The 21,338-nt window shown below is 53.7% G+C and overlaps 2 protein-coding genes across 2 annotated transcripts; both read right to left on the bottom strand.

The window, feature by feature from the left end:
- Positions 1-403: 403 nt before the first annotated feature.
- VOLCADRAFT_107347 (uncharacterized protein) lies at positions 404-5,105 on the bottom strand. Its single transcript, XM_002956652.1, has 7 exons — positions 4,882-5,105; positions 4,660-4,714; positions 4,036-4,568; positions 3,315-3,554; positions 2,123-2,476; positions 1,756-1,956; positions 404-1,184 (listed from the first exon to the last, which is right to left on the bottom strand). The coding sequence occupies exons 1-7, from the start codon at positions 4,918-4,920 to the stop codon at positions 1,035-1,037; spliced, it is 1,572 nt and encodes a 523-aa protein (XP_002956698.1). The 5' UTR covers positions 4,921-5,105; the 3' UTR covers positions 404-1,034.
- A 944-nt stretch (positions 5,106-6,049) lies between these two features.
- Positions 6,050-14,493, bottom strand: VOLCADRAFT_107348 (uncharacterized protein; the record flags this gene model as incomplete). Its single annotated transcript, XM_002956653.1, has 16 exons — positions 6,050-6,199; positions 7,200-7,247; positions 7,538-7,579; positions 7,932-8,044; positions 8,511-8,637; positions 8,906-9,038; positions 9,244-9,390; positions 9,730-9,884; positions 10,644-11,284; positions 11,375-11,750; positions 12,079-12,196; positions 12,351-12,566; positions 12,742-12,811; positions 12,944-13,013; positions 13,333-13,353; positions 14,479-14,493. 16 exons carry the CDS (start codon positions 14,491-14,493, stop codon positions 6,050-6,052), a joined length of 2,442 nt encoding a protein of 813 aa, XP_002956699.1.
- Between the last annotated feature and the right edge of the window lie 6,845 nt (positions 14,494-21,338).

Here is a 21,338-nt window from a genome sequence, read left to right on the forward strand (position 1 = left end):
CGCCGTGCAGCATAAAGCTACGAGTCGGTGCATAGCGGCAGCGATAGTCGGAGCTATAAGTCGAGGCTATAATAGTTTTGCGGCAGTGTGTGGGGCGTTGAGGAACGCCAAGCCAATGTCGTGATGAATGAAATTAGGATACCAGGTTAAGGCTGTGGTTCTCAGCATAGCACGGTGATGAATATGGGGGATGTCAGGTGTGCCGTCTCATCCACGGTTCGGTGGCAGAGGACTGCTTCCAAAGAAGTTATATAGCTGGATGAGCTATGTCGTGGACAGAAGTCTGGAGTGCGCTACATATAAATTTTTCATAAGGTTGAGTTGTTTTTGTGCAAGTTCGCAAGACAATCAATATTCCCAAAATGTACAAGCACAAGATAGACTAAATTTTTATCGTTGGGGATAACGAAACACGCTGTTACAAGGATCTGGTCTGAGTGGCACGGCTGGTGATACTTTATGAGACTGTTCTTCAGGTTAATGCGGTGGCAGGGTGTGTATGCCAACGTGCCACTTCATAATTCAGGGATCGTAATAAACGCGTATCACATGACATGCAGCAGCGGTTGTTGGATTGGCACAATTTGTCACTTTCCTCCACAGTCACTCCATGCTATTATTCCGGCAGGGCAAGATACGTTGTTCTGTCCAAGCTTTTGTTTGCCCAGTCCCAACAACCTGTCCAGACTTCGTTTGCTATGTTCACCCATCCTTCCACATCCGTACTATGACAATCCAACAGGTACTAAATTGCACCCAAACTTGATCCAGCGTAAGTTTAAACCGTATTGGCACTGTACCAAGGTCATCACTGCCTTACCGTTTACGTCACTATTTTCCGCCCAGTCAAACCTCGACCTTCCTAAACCCAACAACTCGCTTTGTTGTACAATCAAAACATGACACAAAACAACCCTCCTAAACAAACAGCACACGCACGCAGAGCGCTCCAAGTTCCGAGGAACCATAATATCTTAACCAACTATCAAATGATAGCACGGATAAGGGAACAAAAATCGCATCTTCTTAGGCTATCACGCAACTGGAGCCTTAGCCCCGTTACTGTTGCTATCCTGCGCCCACTTGACGTAGAAGAAGGTGCCGGGCTTCCCGAGCTCGTCATCGAACACGTTGCCAATGAAGCGCGACGAAATGATGCCGGGGCAGGACTTGGCCAAGCCCTCCTGCAAACGAGGAATACAGCATCAGGAAGCCGTCAGCATCGTATGCCCCTGCGTTCCGTGCTCCTAAATTATGTAGCAAATTCAACCTAAAAGACTATTTAGTTAATTTTGACCTACTATTATCAACTGCAAGAAAAACTCCATGTTAAGTCAATAATATTCTAAATTAAAGGTAATATAAAATTAAAAAATTACCATCTATCCCAGAAATTCTGCTAATGGTGTTTTTGTTAAGACCGTAAATATCCGTATATTAGAGTATATGTGTAAAAATAGCAATTATTAATGTTCCCCCAGGAGCTCGAGCGGTCACTACCCCCGATGAAGAGACCGATCTTTACCAACTGCTCCCGTAAAAAGCAGTGGAATATCCGCAAATTGGGACGGCGAGTGTACACAGGGGATGCCTCGACGGCCACATCCTTCTTCGAGTGCCAATACCGAAAACCAAGCCCCGAACCGTATACTGAGACGACGACAGCAACCGATACAGGCGATACGCGCAAGCAAGCCCTATAAAGTAACGATACTATCATTCGCTTCCAGTTGCAACTGCCCAGGTAGCACCCACCTGCAGGCCTGCGGGGTCCTCAACCTTGCCGAAGTCCAGCACCGTGTAGGCAATCTCGCCACGCGAGGTGTTGATCTGCTGCTCAATGTTGACGTTGCGGGTACCCAGGAACGTTGTAATCTGGCCCAGCACGCCTGCCTCGTTCTTGTTGACAATGCACAGGCGCCCGCCAATGTGGCCTGGTTTCTTGTCAAGCACCGTCTGCAGAGAGTGGGCAGGAAGCATGAAATACCTTCACCTGCAGTCCCATGCATGACTGGCACCTGACTTGCCCAACAGATCCCCTCAGTTCTGAATAAGCGCAGCATGCGGCCCTCCTTCCCCCTTGCAAACAAACACACTCCCCTCGCCGAGAACCGCACCCCACCTGTGGGAAGTTGACTGAGTTGCGGATGGTGCCCGTCTCCAGGAAGTCTTTAATGGTGTCGGCGGCCATAGCGGCTGAGTTGTCCTCCGCCTCCTCGGTGGAGGCACCCAGGTGCGGAATGACAACGTGCCTGGGATGGCCCGATAGGTAAGGGTCGGCAAAGTCAGATACGTACTTGCCCGTCATGCGGCCACTCTTGTACATATCCAAGAGCGCCTCGCCATCAATGATCTCCGCACGGGAGAAGTTAAGCAGGTGCACGCCCGGCTTGCACAGCTCCAAGTTGGAACCGTTAATCATGTGGTGCGTGGCACCCTTGATGTACGGCACGTGCACAGTGATGTAGTCCGAAATCTGGAATGGAAGGGAAACCAGGGGAAAGAGTTAAAATAAGATGCATAAATAAAGTTACTTAGGGTTACTTACTAAAGGTGTCCCTGGGGCACCAGGAAGAGAGGCTATCATGGAGGGGACGTTAAAGGGGACGCTCCTCGCGCACTTGGAAGTGCATATGCATAGCCTAAGCGCTCCGCCATGCATGCTGCAGTCAATAGGTTGACGCACCAGTACACAATGGTCAAAGTCAGGGATTCCGTTTCTCGCATCCTCTTAACTAGTCGAAACAAGACAGGCTCATATGAACCCCAAACCATGCAAATCTACCACCTACTAGTAACGCCAGGGACAAGGCAACAAAAGGAAAGCCCGAGGAAATTTGGATACGAAATCCGATTTCGGTTGAGCCTGCACTGAAGTCAAACCGTGCCCTCGCCCTGGTGCGATTTGACACCGTTTCCTTCCCCAAATCACAACTTTGCCGCAAGAGAGAATACTTCTGCCAACCAAGATCCTAGAAAAGCTGACATGTTCAGCGCCATTAACCTGCAACTTATCTTTTAACGCCATGCTACAGCCAGATGCACCCATCTGAGCTCGCCCAAGGTATGCCCGCTTGCGTAGAGAACGTCTGTGCGTTAAGACAGCTATTTTCTCGCTTAGCCTTTCTTGGGGTGTTCGTCCCTGTCAGGCAGCACCCTTGGCTGACCAACTCACAGCCCTGCAGCCCCGGTGAGCACCTCAGCTGATACGGGGCTACGCAATCCCGACCCACACGGGTTAGACCCCCTCCCAGGCACCATGTATATTACATTCGAGGAACCGACACTTGTGCAGTAAGAACGACGAGGCTCACCTTCAGCAGTTCCTCCAGGCTGTTTGCTCGCTGCATACGGTCGCCCGGCAGCTTCCAGGCAGCATCCAGCGAAAGAACCGGGTCGAATCCCACCACCTTCATGCCCAGGGAAAGAGCAGCGTTCACCACGCGGCCACCAATGGCGCCCAAGCCCACCACGCCCAGCGTCTTGCCCTCGATCTCCGTGCCAACGAACATTGCCTTATCCTTTTCAATCCGCTTCGCTTGCTTCTCGTACTCCTGCAGTAGACAACATAGAGGTTCAGAGGAAGGGACAGACACACGGGCTTGCGCCAGGAGCCCATTACATTGTCAGGATAGACTCCCAACATCGGCAATGCCCATAGGCATTGGGACAAACCCCCATTAAATTTCTGGGGCTCTTCAGGTAACACGACGGAACAGCGACAGCGCTGCGCATTCGCAGCGGCGCCAAGACATGTACATACGAGTCCTTGCATGTCACCGTATCATGCACGCATCGCAACCACTACACACGGATGCACGGTACCATCGGCAGTCCCTCACCGATGAATTGTGCCACAGGATAGTTTGGAATTGCGCAAAGGACTAAGTGGACACCCCGCTTTGCTCTTAAGTGAATGCTTGATTACCATGCAGAAATTGCGTCCTCCCGTTCTCCTTTCCCGCGTCGCCCTTAGCCCGCTACCGAAAACATTTGCACCTTACTTTATTCAACCCGCAGTATTGACTCCCGCACCTTCTCTTCCTTGTAGATGACGTTTTCCACGTGCTTGTTGCCCTCGATAATGCCTCGTGATGCCAGCAGCAGGCCGCATATCACAAGCTCCTTGACGGCATTAGCATTTGCGCCGGGGGTGTTGAACACGGGAATACCCAGCTCCGTCATCTTCTGTACGGGAATGTTGTTCACACCAGCTCCGCAGCGCACGATGCAGCGCACCGTGTGTGGCACCTCCTCCGCTTTGAGCTGGTGAGAACGAAGCATGACCGCCATGGGCGAAGATGGCAAAGCGGCATCGTCGCCGCTGACTACGTACTTGCCCTTGGGGAAGCGCGCCAGGCCGACAGGGGAGATGGCGTTGTAAGTTTTTATGGTGAAAGCGGGGCCTTCGTAGCCGGCGGGCACCCCGGCGGGGCTCGGCGGGGCCTGCTTCGCCTTGGCCACCCGCTCTTTAGCCAGCGCGAGTGCTTTCTCCAGCAACGCGACTTCATCCAGCTCTGCGCTAGCGGCGCGCGGAACGCATAGCTTCCGATGCTTGACAGCTGACGCTGCAATTTGATGTATAACGAAGCGCATTGTTGAATAAAAAAACAAGGCTCCTAACGTTCATACGTAAGGGGCAGGGGCGATCGACCACACCTGCGGGTCTCGGCGCCAAGCAGGGCCCAGCTTGGCAAGTCCTTGTTACGATGCTCTGAAAAAGAAAAGGCCGATGTTTGTCAGCGCTTAGGATTCGGGTGACCGGCATTTTCCGGGACGTGGCGGCTGACCAAGAGGCGACCAAGGGTCCCCGTTTCCATGGCTACTAATTGGAATTATAGGAAGAATGCCTGGTTCAATCCCAAGTTCCACTGAGCCTACCTTGGCATTGCCAGACAGGGACATGGTCGCTGGCATCATTTTTACGGAGCCTCTAAATTGAGGGAAAGGCCGTAATCGCTCCGTGCGAAAGTGACACTGTTTGCTTAGCACGAACTTGAAAAAGAACGTCCTTGTTGACAGTCGATAGCTGTTTATTGCCGTTCAGTTTGTTTTCTGTTAACGCGGAACGGACTCGGAAAGCCCCGCCTTGACGGTCACATGCAAGTACAAAACATACATTTCAAATAGCTTTTGCCTATAATTTTACGGGTTCGGCGGCACGGCACCATGCCGCACGTGCCGGGGTCGCATTGGCCTCCAAACGTGAGGATACCGTCGTACGTTTTTACAAATCATGCGATGTCACTTTTATGCATGCAATGGTACTTTTATGCATGCAATGGTTAGCTGGAGTCCCTGTAGACACCTGCTGGCACCTTGCCCCTATGCCGTGCTATCGGGAAATTTTTTCTCGATTACCAATCCGGGCACCAATCTGAGAGGGGATAGCCAACGCTCCGTCTCCACCGCCTCTATCGCGCTTCGGTTAACAGTACTTAGATAAACGTGTGAAATCAGATTGCTCAAGCAAAAGAAAGTTGCCTTCGTGCATCCTTTTGTGCAGCAGCCCTTGAATTGGGGTTTTCGCAAGCCGCTGTGCTGGCCGCAGTGGTACCGTGTGAAGTAACCTGGGCCGTTCTCCTTCTGGCTATGCACACAGAACAATATCTTGTTGGCTCCAGTTGGCCCTTAATAGCATGGGCTGACAGCGCGATCGGCGCGGTGCTAACAGGAAGCACCACCACATTTTTGAGGGCTCTGCAACATGCCGGTAGCTGGTGACAACTGCTTTGAGGTGGTGTTTGCCTGTCACACGTGGGGTGGAGAGTGCACCTCTCAGCTGGCAGTGGTCCCGCAGGCCCCGGGAGGGTGCCGCTGCGCGGACGGACCTAGGGCCCCGGATGTGACGCGGATGCACATCGATCCTGGAACTTTTTTAGGTGGTCACGTAGGTCGCTCCGTAACTCTGTGGCACGAATGCCGTGCTCGGTCTTGGGAATGCGAAGTGATGCCAAGCTTAGTGCGGGAGTCAAAACATGGCAGGAAAGGCCGTGCCGAAATCAAACGCGCTTAGGATGAGCATGTAAGTGCGCTGGACATTCAAGTATTATAGAGCCATGCATCTGGGGTCCGGCCCTTTCGCCCCAATTTCACAAGGACTTTCCAAGGACTTTTGGTACCCATGGCACGGGAGTGTGGGTTGTGTCCAGCTAAAGGCCACAGAGGCTCGAGGACGGAACACCTCAGTGGTCGAGACCTAAGGAAGGAAAGTGCCCACCGTGGAAGCATGCCCGAGAACCAACGCGCCCTCCTGATGTCCAACCTACTTCAGCACCTACCTCGGTGCACCTGCAGCCATCCGTATAGAGGCTTCCAAAGGGCTTTTCCTTAAGCCGTCCAAAGTGTACAATGCCATCCAACTTAAGCCACGGATGCCCTCAACTCAACGGAAGTGAATCTTAGATCCAAGATTACGGGAAGATTACGAGAATCTTTACTGCGATGGCAGATCACAAACGAAATCCCCCACGCGTGTGTGCGGTGCAGCACCAGTGAGGTTTTGCAGGCAAATACGAATCACGTATCAAACAAGTTGCCAGTGGCGACGCTGACGCAGCGCGATAGCCGGCAACACCAAGCTCATCGATGGAAGCCCACCCAACCCAGCTGCCCGATACATCTTGCCGCGGCACGTTAAGTCGCCACGCCAAGGACTGGAACACATTTCATTGCATACGGCAGCTCCGGTGAAACGTGCTGCCTAACAGATATATTCTTCGACCATACACTCGAGCACTATGTGGCCTTCAAACAGATAACAGAACACATATCGCAGCCCACTCTGAAACCAATCACTCGTCAAAACCTTCGGTGGTCAATCAGCATACGAACAGCACGTGGGATATCCATAACAACATTGGGACTCCGGGAGGGGAGTCCTGACCAACAACACGAATCACAACATTTAACCTTTCATGGGTCTTTGAAAATTGCACATGGTCGGCCGACATAGTCCATACGTCGAAGAAATAGATGGAACAGCGACCTTAAAGCGTCACTATCACAAGTCCCCATGTAAGGGTGCAGAAGTCGTGCTCGCCAGGTCCTAGGAAATACCAGGTCCCCTCGCCTTCCCCTTCAATCTTCTCCCGCTCGAAAGCATACACAAAGCACGCTCGCTCTGATAACCAGGTACAATGCTGTTAACCCAGCACTGGGACAATCCGCTGCAATGACTTGGCGAGGCGAGCCCCCACCTGGCTCTCCTCGTCTGCGTCTCGGAAAGCTAGCAGCTCGGCCATGCACTGAGGGGGCATTGAGTGAGAGCAGGGCACCTCTTGGCAGCGTGGACGGCGCGGACATCACCCCGAGTTACAGTCACGCGCCAAGAGCTAAGCGTCGTGTCCAAAACACGGATTCCTCTGTTATCCAGGGCAAGCAGTAACCTGAATTGCTGGACTTTCGGTCCCCACAAATACACACCGGCGTGGCGGGCCACCGGCAGCCCTCGCCCGGTAAACCCGGCTATTCTCATAGACCCACATTGCATGTGGCACACAGTATCCAGCCCCATATCCAGTGCGCCCGTTCTTACCTGCGTGACCGTTCCCTTCACGTTGTCATACAGCTCCTGTACCTGCATCCAGCCGGCATGGGAAGCACAACGTTACCGAATGCCTAACTTCTACACGACATTTGCCACGTGCTCACTTCTAGACGCCCATTCCCATGTTCAACGACGGACTCTAAATGCCACGCAGGGTATCGTAACCTCCTTTCCACGTTTTAAGAAATGCACCTCATTGCTCTCGGAGATGGCCATACCTCACCATCCTCCATCAGGAAGGACACTCCAGCACGCCATTCATTTTGCTGTCCAAAACATTTACCTTTCGAGTCGAGGAAGTACCCTAGCTACACACAAAAGGACTACCAGCGGATCCTCTCCCTGCTCACTGAGCCCTGCTCACTGGCTGGGTGCAGCTCACCTGCTGCGGGTCGTTTATGTTGGTACCTAGGGCCCGCGGGTCCACAGGTGGTGCGAACTGAAAGTAGAGCCGCTGCAGGTTGGGGATGGGGATGGGCGTCGGCAGCCCCACCACTGCGCAAGCGTGCCCAACACAGGACAAGGGAATAGGAAACATGCTGGTGAAAAAGATGGAATAAGGCGACGGAACCTGAAATTCACGATGCTTTCAGTGTTTTCCGCCACTCCGCTGGACGTGTCTGAGCTAATGGGCTGGCGCAGGTTGCTGAAGGCCAAGGCCAAGGCCAAACTTGACAGCTAAAACATCCTAGGGAACGGCCCGAAGGGACGAAAGAAGCAAGGGCGCCCAGCACAACCCGAATGGGAAACCCGAATGGACGTGCACACTGAAACACAGCGCCTCCTGACAGAGCGCCGCGTGCTCGCTCCCATGTACAATTAATTTCACAACACGTATTTTCCACCACGTAATGCGCCAAGCACAGCCGCTTGCGTGGGCCTGTGGTGAAGCCTGGCCAGCTGACCCAGTGCACAAATGCCCCTTCTTTCTTCGCTGTGCCCCCGCGCCGCCGCACCGCACCTGGCATGCGGGTTATTGGGAAAATGGACTCCACGGGATCCAGGGCGTTGCTGACGCGGCTGAGCAGTCCTGTGGTGAGGGGACCCAGCACAGGGTGTGCGATCACCTCGTCCGTGTCCATGATCACCTGCGGTGCCAAGAGGTCATCATGCGCGCGGCCGCACACACAAGCCAAGTCAATTGGAGAAAATGGCCGTGATTAATGGCGGTGCGCTGTGCCGTGATGAGCACAACATGCAACCTGTGGTGCACAAGTGTGGCAACCTGCTGCACATTCGTCCCTACACGAACGGGGTGTGCTAGTTTCACCACGCGTTGCGGGGATTGACAGCAAATATATACTAGTTAAGGGGTTTCCCCGACCAGCTCATCACGTCATCAGGAGGCCGCCTCACGTCGTAAGCGTCGTCTGCACCCACTGCAGCGAAGGGCACGATGAGAGCGTTGCACCTGGCAGCCAGCCGCACAAAGTCGGGGCTCTCCTTCCACAGCAGCTTGTACTCCTGGCCCCGTTTTTTCACCACCTCCCTGCGCGGTCCAACATCCGCATTCAAGAACCCGCGGCATCGACCCATCAGCCGGAGCACAGAGCTGCCTCCGCACAAAGCGCTGCCAAACACGGAAATTTGGTTGTCCCAATGACTCAGTCTAGCACTCACTGCCGGGCTTCTATTCGAGCAGCCCGATACCAGCCCAGCGCTGCGCAAGGCAAGAACACAACCACTCCACTTACTTGGCTCCGCCGGGGAACAGCAGCACCTTCTCGGACGCCCGGAGCAGCCGGAAGGCGGCCATGGGCGAGGCCTTCACGGAGCCAAAGCTCTCAAACCAGCGGCCGAAGGGTCCCGCCCAATGACCCGGGTGCGCCAGGCCGCGAACCCTGGGACCGGAGACAAGCAAGGTGTAACATGCAAGGTTCGACAGCGCTGCAAAGCTAGCACCCCGTGGCGTAGTTGTGTTAAAGAAATTCCATCGCGTGGGATGCTATAACCGCAATGGGAAAAGAAGATAGTGAATACAGAGCTGAAATATTGTGAGGCGGAGGGTTGGGGAGGACCGTTGAACAGCGGGGCCTGAAACGCGCATGATACCACAACGGGAAGGGACCTGCCACCTGCGCCTTGTTTCGCAAGCCGTCATGCTGGCATCAACAAGCCCATGGGGCTGCTTTGCATTCGTTTACCTGCGCGAGCACACATCCCCTCGTCTCGCCACGCACCTGTAACCTCGTACGTACAACTCGTATACTAGAAGAGGTGTGTCATAGAAGCCCATCTTCTGGTGGTTACCCACGAAAAGCATCGGACGGGAGAAAGCCGGCGAGCCAGGCGGCGGCAAGTGTTCAAAGCCCAGCACCACTGGAGAAACCACATCCTGGCAGGCGTGAAAACCGCGAACAGAGAGAACCCAGGTCGGCAGCAGAAGTTATGATACGACGAGCACTGTGGTGATGACCGGCGACTGTGGCCGACGGATTTGACGTCATGGTGATGAAGTGCAGGCAGACTGCTGCAATGAAAATCCGCAGGCGAGTGCGTCCGGGCTTGGCGGGGCCCCATACTGGCGCAGAGCACCACATGTTGCATGCGAATGTGTGTACATGCGCGTTAAGGGTGCAGCGGCCTGGGTCCTAGGGCGGCTCAGTCGAGTGCTTGAGATCTCGTCAGCGAGTCCCCACGCGGACACGCAAGATGCGTGGGGTCAGAGCCCTTGCGCAACTTTCGGTTCATCATCGCCGCCCAGGCGCGCCGACACACGGCCCGACTGGTCACGTACGGGGTCTGTACAATGGTATTTGTGATGACACACAAAAGATGGTGCTTCGCCGCTGGTTGCAGCATTATTGCAGCTAAGGCTGTGGTGCCGCACATCACCCCGGAGGGTGCGTCCCTGCCAGTCGGCATGTGAGGAACCGCCCTATCTGTAGAAATGCTTGCAATCGGACACCCTTCCCATCTCACTGGCCACATCCCACGGCGATTATGTAGGTTGCGGGCACGCATAAAGGGACACTATGTGGCCCATGTAACGCAGCCTTTTGAGTAGACTAAGCTCACAAGACACCAATTCCAAGTGATGACATGCTTCCATGTCCAGGACGCGGTTTCTAGTGCACCGACCCACGGGACTCACCCGCCATGGCGCCAACTTTTGACACCACTCATCAAACGCGCTGTCAACGTCCGCCGCCGCCGGGTGCTCCTCATTGGCCGCGACCTTTGATCCCCCGCCTTCGGCAATAGTGGACCTCCGGCTTCCGCCACGCCGACCGCTGCTGCCTTTTTGATCGCCGTCGGGTGCGGTATCATTGCTGGCGGCAGCCGTACGTTCCTGCCCTGTCCTCATCGGCAGCTCAGAGGATACAGATCCACTCGCGGACACCAGAGCTCCACTTGGAACCGCCGCTGCAAGAGCAGCTTCCGAAGGATGACTCGTGTCGCTGGCAATGGACAACGACTCCCGAGCACTGGATGCATTAATCGATGTTGCGACCGGTGGAGCTGCGGAGGCTGCCTTAGGCTCTGGAGCCGCGCCTGCGACCGGAGCCTCGGCCCGGAGCTTGCTACGGCGGGGCCCCGCCGCAACGGCCGAAGTCCCTACAGTCGCGCCTGCGCCTGATGTCGGCTGGACCGGCGCCAAAACAACATCATCGGCAAAGCCAGCCGCTTGCATGGTAGCCGCCAGGTTGATTCCGCGCTCCAGTAGTGCCGCATGGCCGCTGTCCGGCAGGATACACCGCCTAGCGTTCGGGAGAACACGTTCCAAACGGGCACCTGCGGAGGAGCGCGGCGCACAAGCTTTTAAGGCACTTGCAAAAGTGCAGTAACATAGGTCCCAGACCCGGAGCTCGACAACATTATCACCTTCCACAATGGACGGAAGCAATCTGTCCCTGGCCGAGGTGATGAGCAGCACAGGCATCTCCACCTTTCGCAACACCTCCTCTCCGGGGTCTCCACTCCGCAACAAGTTGGCTCTGAAGTTTGCGGCAGCAGCTGGGGCGTAATAAAGTGCGCCGCTGCCGTCACTGGCAGCGCTGGCGGCGGTCGCCGCACCGCCATTGAGCGCAGTCTGCGCTGCCGACGCCAATGGCCCCTTGGCCGGATATGGCGGCCTGGCAGCTCCGAAGCCGAAGCTTTGGTTACTTGGAGGTGGCTCCATAAGAATCATGGATTGCAGCAGCCTTTGGTTGGCCTCGTCCACCCGTTCACCGTCCACTAGGAGGGGCAGCAAGGTATTCTGTGGGAAGGGGCGATCGTGTTTGACGCACAACGGGGGGGTGTAAGCTACAAGAATGTACGGGAGTGGAAGGATGAAGACCTGGCTGGTAGGCTTATACTGCCAAATATACAGGATACTGGTAGGCTTATACTGCCAAATTTTCCCGGTGCTAAATGCAATGCAAACAGTATGGTAAAGCCGTCTATGAGAAACAGGATCGCTGCTTATCACGGCGACGTTCCGAGCGGAAAAACGCGGCAATTTGTAATGGCGGTGCAATTCACGATTGGCTTTTGCCCTCACTGGAGGTCCCTATCCTTGCACCATGCGCCAGGGAGCGACTGACCTGGGCCACTGCGTACCAGTCCCTCGGAAAGAGGGACAGCAGATTGGTGGCAGCAATCAACGACGACAGGCCACTCAGTGAGTCGTTGAAGGATGTGGCTGGGTTCACCAGCACCAGCCTGGTTGGTTTGGGGTGTAGGGAATAGCAACCAACATAACGTGAGAAGAGCCAACACACGTTGACAGGCCAAGGGAGAAAGAGAAGATTCTCGCTTGCCGTGGCGCACAGGCCGACATGTCTGCGACACGTTTCCCTTCCTTAGGCTAACATACCGGTCCAGCAGCTCCGGCCCAGCGCCTGACGCCACCAATCGCAACGCTAGGCAGCAGCCAAACGACTCGGCGACGATAGTAATGCGAGGTGTCGCAACCTGGCGTGCCGCCGTGGCAGCCGCCTGCCAGTGCGTCAGTAGTTGGCGCAGCAGCAGCGTCAGTTGGGTTGTTAGCTGTTCCCAGTCGGAGCGATCATCCGGGGGCATGTAGAGGCACCTAGTGGGGGTTGTACAGGAGGGTGACGCAACTTAGTGACCAGTCCCGGTGCAGAGGTAGGCAACCTTGTCAAGAGAAATGGGCTCGTCCGGAATGCCTAACCCAATGAGACGGGAGTAGGTAACATAAAGGGATGCCTGCGAGGGGGGCCATACACCCCGAGCCATTTGCTTACCATACATCGTAACCCAGGCCGTGCAGCGCCGGGATTTGCGGGAGAATCGCCTGACCCGTACCATCTGTCCCTGAGGGTTTAAAGCGAACAGTCACGAAATATAGCGTGAGCATTTGCGCGGCCGCGGTGCACGAAGTCTCAGGTCGATACAGTAAAATGCGGTTGTCAAGCGCAGTCGAGCCCAGGCACTCCAAACCCTCACCTGGCAGGTAAACCAAAAGCTTGCCATAAGACTCTTCACTCGTTGCTCCGGTCGGCTTAATGAGCTGGATCTGTGACGACGCAGCGAAGCTTAGGTGGCGCAGGTCGACAGAGCGGAAAGCTTGCCATCACAATAAGTGATAATTCAGCAAAGTAACGACGCACATGCTCGAGTGCTCCAGAATATTTCTCACCTTAAAGGTTGACGAGGAGCGAAGTACAGTTGTTCTTCCGCTTGCTCCCGTCTGCACATAATGCCTAACTCTACCATTGCGCTTCAGATTAAGATGAAGCTTCGCTTTTTCAGAAGGTTGTAAGCCTTGCGATGGCACGAAGCAAAGGCGGTCTCGATGGCACACCGAACTCCAGCGGCCAGCCAACATAGCTCACTTCCATGTCGAGTTGCACCAACTGTAGGTGAAATTGGGGCGCCGTGTAACGCCGCTAAGGCGGCCCTCGGCTCACCGGATCAACGGTCATCGTACCAGCGGTACATCCAAGAACTATTCATAATCTTTCCAATACCAAACGGTATTTATCAATACCACCTTTATCGTTAGATAATTCTCCTTGTAACTGCTTCGCCAACTGCCGAGCTTTGTTACAATTTTGGTATCGAGACCAACCTGTCAAACGATCTCGGAGTCGAGTACTCCATCGCTTCCGCACACACACATGCTAGCTTTGCAAACATTTTCTACCTATCCCACATGGCGCAGTCGGTAGCGCTCGTGGTCGGCCTCCGGCGCGTAGGGGGTTCCTTGCGGGACTCGCCATGTGGGATAGGTAGAAAATGTTTGAAAAGCTAGAATGTGTGTGTGCGGAAGCGATGGAGTACTCGACTCCGAGGTCGTTTGACAGGTTGGTCTCGATACCAAAATTGTAACAAAGCTCGGCAGTTGGCGAAGCAGTTACAAGGAGAAGTGCCTCGACGCTGCAAAGCAGCGCCAAGCCAAATACACGGACAAAGCTCGCCGCGAAGCCCAGTTTGAGGTTGGATAGCAAGTCCTGCTGAGCACCAAGAACTTCACGTTCCGGGCACAAAACACGAAAGGCCTTGGCAAGTTCATGCCACGCTACATCGGGCCCTTCCCCATCACTGCCAAGGTGGGCGAAGCCGCGGTTCGACTACAGCTTCCAGCGCACTTGCGCATGCACGACGTATTCCACGTCTCTAAACTCAACGCCTACAAGGCTGGCAGCAACGCGCCACCCCCACCTGCGATTCCCGCAGCTGAGGGCGAACCCTTGTGGTACGTGGACGAGATCCACGCCCACCGGCAGTCTCGCAGCAGGCGCCGCATCACCACGGAGTACCTCGTCAGGTGGCACAAACTGGGCCCCGAGTACGACTCCTGGGAGTCCGCAAAGGACTGCAACCAAGGATGCCCAGAGGCAATCCGCGCTTACCATGGGAAACTGTACGCAAAAGGCGTACCGCTACCCTAATTATCCACCTCACTCAAGGCGCCCCGAGGACGGGTTCGCATTCAAGAGGGGGGGAATGTAACGCCCCTAAGGCGGCCCTCGGCTCACCGGGCCAACGGTCATCGTACCAACGGTACATCCAAGAACTATCCATAATCTTTCCGGTACCAAACGGTATTTATCAATACCACCTTTATCGTTGGATAATTCTCCTGCTGCTTCGCCAACTGCCGAGCTTTGTTACACGCCGTGCGCGAAATGCCGAGGAGTCGCTTTTTTACGTTTTGATTACAAGCTTTGCTGCGATTGTACGGCCTAAATGAGCCAACACGGCTCATGAGCCGACGAGCTGGAAACAATAAAGGATTGAGCAAGTAATTAGAAACGACAATCATACTATTATAGGAGAAAGCCTCGTGAACCGCGGTCGTTTATGTACTGCAATCGACGTCTCCGTATGCAATCCAGGACATGAGCTAGCCCGAGTTCGTTCTCAACACCCATCACCGCATCCATTGCCACCTCTGGCACCGAGCCTAACTTCCAAGCTCGGCACGTATGCAGAGCAACACGTGTCATTTGTCCTCGACTGCCTGACGACCATCACATACCCAACACCACCGCGCGGCACGCTCCCTGTCCCAAACACAGATCCTAAAGCGCTACAATGATCCACGCGGTGTATCCAATTGTTAATCCTGCCATACAACACACGAACACTTTCAAAAACGACAATCAATTTGCCACAGCGCCCTATCGGATCGAAACATGGGACTTAATATTACGCCTTACACCATCCCTTTGCTACATATCTGCGTATTCTCACACAAAGTTCCTCTCAACTGCATCAGTAAAGGTGCACTGCCAGCACATTGAAGGACACCAGTCAAGGAACTCACAGACTATTCACTGGAAAATCCCCGCCACCAGAAGACGCAGGACGCTGACCTCAGACATCGGCATGACAACCAGCGCGATCAATGTCCATTGGATACCTGAGAACTCAATCGAAATCAGAGATGCCCAGGTATGACACCATCAACATCAGCTGATTGATAAAATCCACGCCAGTGGCATACTCAGTCAGCATCCCAACCAGGAGTCCAAACATTACCCAGCGGCCATTCGTAATCTCATTACTTTGGGTCCAGCCGAAGACCTTGGATTGCGCCTGCACCTCCACTTTTTGGTCCAAAAAGTATTGGCGGATCTCCTTAGCCCGTTGCCGTTGGTATTCGATAGTCACACGCAATTCGTTTGCCGTCGACGGTGTCCTTTCTGCTGTACCATCGCTGAAAAGCCTTTTCGGCTCCGGCTCAGGTCTTGTGAGGTTAGGTTTCTTAAGAAGCTGATTATCTGCTGCTGCTCGAGCGGTGATGGCCTTTCGGGCAGGACGCGATGACAGATTGTAACCTGTGTAGACCCTCACACATTTTGAAGTCATAATTTTACTCGACATGATAGACGGCTTTGTCAGTAAACACATTACTTTGCTTCTCACTCATGAACCGTGTGGACCGTGTGGCATTGTACCAAGCGTTGTGACCAGTTCGTGGTCGTCGTCAACCGGGGCTGCCGTACGGAATTGCCCACGTTCTGCATCTGGTCAGTCCGTCAGTAGCTGCATGTTGGACCGAACCAAATAGCACTCCAAATAAGGATAAAGGAAATTCGAAAGCACAAGAAGGATACTTTTAAGTGCTGCAGGAAGTGCGGCAGGAAGTGGCTGCCCGGGGGCACACCAGAACGCTTAACAGGTGGCAAAATGGAGGATCTCAAATAACATAGCTGAGATAAGAACTGCTTAGCACCGATTTCTGAGGTGATGCCTCAGTTCCTACAGATTTTCCCGCTACTTCGGCAATACCTCGCTGGACTACCTGAAGAACTGGCGGTCATGGAGGCATGCCCCAAGCTACGGCATCTTAATCAGCGTCCCAGTATAGCAGAGGAGCAGCGCGCACGACCACAATCGGGACCCATTATGTTCCACCCGGACAGGTTTCTCCTCGAGGTGCCCTAGGACCGCGTTGCCACGACCGCGAGCATTTTTGGGGAAACCTTAAGGCCTCCCGCCTGGGGTCCAAGATCTCCTTCGACATGCTGCCCCGCGTGCTAAAGCCGGGGACTGCTCAGGTGAACGGTCACAGGGGGTGGGGACCCACTTGGCTGGTTAACATTCACATCGCGTCGATGAGTCGGAAAGAGCTGGCATCTCTGGGCGGTACGCTTTATAACTTCACACACATAACTACGCACACATAACTACGCACACATAACTACGCACACGTAACTACGCACACATAACTACGCACACATAACTACGCACACATAACTACGCACATATAGTTTCACGGTGAAGGATGCTCTGACCCGTGGGGTGGAGATGTGGTACCCCATATGCACCCAGCTTCATGAGCAGAACATGCGGGTCTGATGGGAAATGGGGTAGACATAAGCTTCATGAACACGAACAGCATGCACGTTCTGCAGTGGAGCAGGCAGGGCTGTGGGAGCGGGTGGTGGGCCCGCACATGGCACCATGCCCGAGGCGCAAATGGAAGGTGTGTAGAGAGGCGCGAACTAGGAAGCAGCACCGCAACACATTGCACAGTGGAATGTCAGAGGCGTGAAAACGTGTAAGCTGGAGAATAATGGGTTGTTACAGCTATAGCCACACAGTATGACGTACTTGTCATGACTGAAATGCATTTGTTGGGTGACGAGGTTTTACTGGAACTGCTGCCACAAGGATCTGAGTTGTTTATCACTCCTGGTACTGCTCGCTATGTGTTGTATGTCGCTTCTTAAATCTGGTCCTAAACTGATACATTTTCTGTCTAAGTTTTCCTTTCTCGCTTGGCGCGGTTGCTGGACAAGTTCGCGGGAACTAACTGCCTAATTCCAACTGCCTATTTTGCCGCCTTTCTGTCAGATCTTTATGGCTCCGGCCTCTGGGTCAGACGGCGAGGGGGACGCTCTCATGGATGCCTACAAGTAAACGCCGCCTCAGGCGGAAGTCCATACTTGCAGAAGTATGGGCGGGGGTCATAGCGCAGGCTACGACTGGGACGCTGGTCCCTGGCTCGCGGAGCCCCGTCATCGATTGGAAGCATGGATCAACGGTACACCATTCCGGGACTGGACCGCGCCATCTCGGAACTGGCTGTACGAATCATGGGATGGCTGCATCCCCGCTATTTAAGCGGACAAAACCCTTCCAATCGGTGTCTTCCGACGCCACCATCCAGTTGTGGTCTGGTTAGATATAACACTATGGGGAAGTGGCTTTTGGGGTAAACCACAGGATAGCACCTGCTTGGTGTTTCCAAGGCCCTGAAGGCCATGGACAGTGTTTGGCTATGGATCAGTGGTCGATTTCTCGAGCTTAACGAACACAATATGTTATAGGTGCCTGCTACACCGCACCAGCAAGCCCACAGCTCTACCGAACCCCGGGATGGTGATAAGGAACCGACCCAACAAAGAAGGTGATTGGGTGCCTGAAGTCGCTCATTGAATGTTATGAATCGCCTAACAATGAGCTTCTCGTTTTTGGGGAACTTAATCCTAGAGTTGCCAGGCTACATGAAGTGCTGGACCAGGATGCTGACACCAAACTTGAAAGAATTGCTTAAATGCATGTGGGTAGTTCAGAAATGATCCGCAACAATCCTGACAGACATAGCAAAGACATTGTGAGCAATGGGTTTGGCAGGGCGCTGGCGGATTTCTGCAGAGGATTGGAAGTAAGGATTCTGAATGGCCGTGTTTGTGGGGACCTGGAAAGGGAGCCCACTTCTCTCTCTTATGCGGAGATTAAAAGCATCTAGCTGATCTCTACATATCCTCGCCTTCACTTTTCACCAAAGTGACTAGTTTGGAGATTTTAGGTATTGCTGTGGCATCAACAGGTAATAGGGTAGGAGGCGCGCACAAGCATGCACTTGTGAACAGAGTGACACCCCCTGGTGGATGAGAGAAGATGTGCAGAAGCTGGCTTGGCTAAATTGTCGCACAAAGCACTGATGCAGGCTGAAGCTATGCTCAGATGACCAGATGGCAAAATTGGAGTTCTATCGGTTTTGTATGAAATATCAGCGGTTGCTCAGAGAAGCGCGAGAGACCTATCGGGTGACAAATTTTGAAGAGCTCTTGCATAACTACGGTAGTAGTCGTAAGGGCTTTTGGGCAGTTAATTAACTCGTCCAGTCAGGGGGAGTATCCTGTGGTGGTTGTTGACAGTTGGAGAGGGTACTTCAGCAACTTAATTAACCATGGCATGACTAGTTCTAGGGATAAGGATACAGAGGCTATCATGAGCTTCATTAATGGCATTGCCTAGTGGCGATGGTCGGGGTTGGGATGTCACTATGGGTGTGGGGGGGCAACGTGTGGAGTCAGCTGCAGAGCTGAACTCACCAATCACCCTCAAGGAGGTGGTATTGCGATTAAATCTCTCTGCAACAACAAATCTGGTGGGCTACCTGTGCAATGCTATAAGTACGCCAGGAGAGAGGTGGACAGGCACTCCATGAATTTTATTGCCCCCTTCGTTCATGGGCTTTTTAAACACATGCATAGTACGAAGGGCTACCCTAGCCAGTTTGAAGTGCCTTGCTTGACACCAAAGGCGATTTGTACAATAAGAGCAAGTATCGTGGTCTTGCGGTGGGTGGCGCCCTGGCGAAGTGTTATGCTCATGTTTTGGAGCGCCGGTTGAGCAAATGGGGTGAGGTTGCCAGTTCCTGTTGCAGGGTGGTTTCCAGGCCAAGGTAGGCACCATACACAACCTACTCTTGCTCTGGCACCTTACTGACCGGCACAGGAATGGCCCTGACAATACATTCCCGCTCTTTGTCTGTCAGGTTGATTTTGAGAAAGCTTTTAATCGTGTTCCAAATCGCCTGCTTTGTCTGATACTTAAGGAGTACGGTATACACGGCGCCATGCTGAAGACTCTTGAGGGCCTGTTACAGGAGAGTGAGCGTGCACGTGAAAGCAAACGGTAGGCTGGGGGAACCTTTCGACTCTGTTCAAGGGGAGCCACACATGCCCTGATAGCCAACCTCAGTAGGAAGGAACTGTATCTGCCTAATATAGCGCTCAAGTGTTTTAAAGTGCAAAATAGATCCATTCTGTCATATGGCGTCCAGGTTTGTGGACCGCAGTTTATCCTCCAGGTCGTTGAACGACCACCCAACATGCATGGGCCATCCTGCTACTTCGAAAGGTTTCTAGAGAATCACATGGTCGAGCTGCAATGCACGTCTCTGAAGCATCTCTCTGGGTTAGGGAGGATACCGGAAAATCGTGTGTTGTTTAGTGTTGTTTACTGTAAGCTTTCTGCAAAGCTTGCGGCTCCGTGACCTGACTGTCGGTTTTTAGTTCGTCCGACGGCTTGCGACTACTGTTGGTCGAGTTCGTCGTTCGAACACCGCACTGCTGCGGAAGTCCATAGCTGCGTATGACATAGGGCTTTGTCTGTATAAGGCTTGAACCTGCGTCCCTGGTTTGTCTGTTCAACTGAGCGAGAGTAATTCTTGTTTGAATTACGGTCATCTGAAATTCGCACCGACCAGTCGTACTGGGGAGGTTAGCGGTCAGCCACACCAAGAGTGCTGGTGTAGGGTTTGTGGCAATAATAATGGAGTAAAAGATGGGTTTCATGTGTTGCTAGGGGTATCCCGCCTACAACGACCTGCGGGAAGGGCTCCTCAACCCCTAGGTGTACGCTAGGCTCATATCGAGCCCGTGCCTAACACGGGGTCTGTCATGGAGATAGTCGTACACAACATCTAGACGAAGCGACACACGCCGATAGCCGAGCACAAGCCTGAAAAAAAGTCGCTTACTGTTTTCTCTCGCAAAGGGGGTTCACAAACCCTTTTTCTTTTCTTTCCCTTTTTTGTTTCTTCCTTCTTCAGGCGACGCTAGAACTCGCGGTCCATGGGCCTCCTGGCTCGTCTGGGCCTTGTGAGTTTGTAACATAAACAGAACAGAACATTCCGACGCGTCTGCCATGACACCATTCAGCCGTTGCAGCACTAAACAAACGCAAAGTGAAACGCCAATCTATTGTGGGGCTATGCCCCTTGCGACATGCGAACCCCTCCCAAACGGCTGCAACCAAAGCGCCTTCGTGTAAGCACCACATATACATACACAATGTCCTTTCAACTCAAATATATAACAGTTTTCAACGAAGATCTATGTTGTTACACTCTACGTTCCCAGAGGGGCAATTAACATTGCCGTGGCCGTGCCGGGGGGATCACCGAAACAGGCCTACCGCAAACGTATGTGGGCCCCTCACAATGGCTCGGCAGTCCACTACGACGACCCAGCGTACAGGCCCCCTCTCTTGGCCAACGTGCGCACGCAAACGAACTCGACCAGTACCCTCTTTCCTTACACCCGCAGCTTCTAACCCCATGCCGACCGCTCCAGTACTGTCCTCCGAAACCACTTTGCGTACAACTGCAATGTTTGCGGGAAACCTTGGTTATCCTTCCGAAACTTCGCACGCTGCAAACAGCCTGTACGTCCTTACAAAATGGTTCACTGCCTTCACTGCCTGACAACCAGTACGTTCAGCAGTACTTGCCCTACTGCAACATTCATCACGTCACACCAGGATCACAGCACATGTCAAAACCACGTCGCGTCGCACACCCCGCTCCTCCCCCAAAGAAGCCCACCGCATCCAGAATTATTAAAACATGTTGATGTCAAAATCATGCCGGGTCTTACCAGGTCTCGGGGCCCACCCACATCAACCCAAATGAGCGACCCTCTCCATCCCGCCGCCCACCTCGTCCATCCCCCAAATCTCAAGCCGCCGAGCATCCATCCCCGACTCAGCACCTCCCCTGTACCGGAAATCTTGCCTCCCCAGAAGCATCATGAACCAGCTACTCCCTAGCCCGCAACTGTCACAACCCCCGTTACCACCCCACCACAGCCGT

The sequence above is a fragment of the Volvox carteri genome, assembly GCF_000143455.1.
Source record: "Volvox carteri f. nagariensis unplaced genomic scaffold VOLCAscaffold_63, whole genome shotgun sequence".
Taxonomy (NCBI): Eukaryota; Viridiplantae; Chlorophyta; class Chlorophyceae; order Chlamydomonadales; family Volvocaceae; genus Volvox; species Volvox carteri.

Bases quoted from the DNA above. Each gene is read 5' to 3' on its own strand.
- VOLCADRAFT_107347 (XM_002956652.1), bottom strand. From the start codon at position 4,920: ATGATGCCAGCGACCATGTCCCTGTCTGGCAATGCCAAG. The intron at 2,477-3,314 runs GTGAGCCTCGTC...CTTCCATTCCAG, and splicing joins GCCTGGAGGAACTGCTGAAG to ATTTCGGACTACATCACTGT. The intron at 1,957-2,122 runs GTGGGGTGCGGT...CACTCTCTGCAG, and splicing joins ACTCAGTCAACTTCCCACAG to ACGGTGCTTGACAAGAAACC.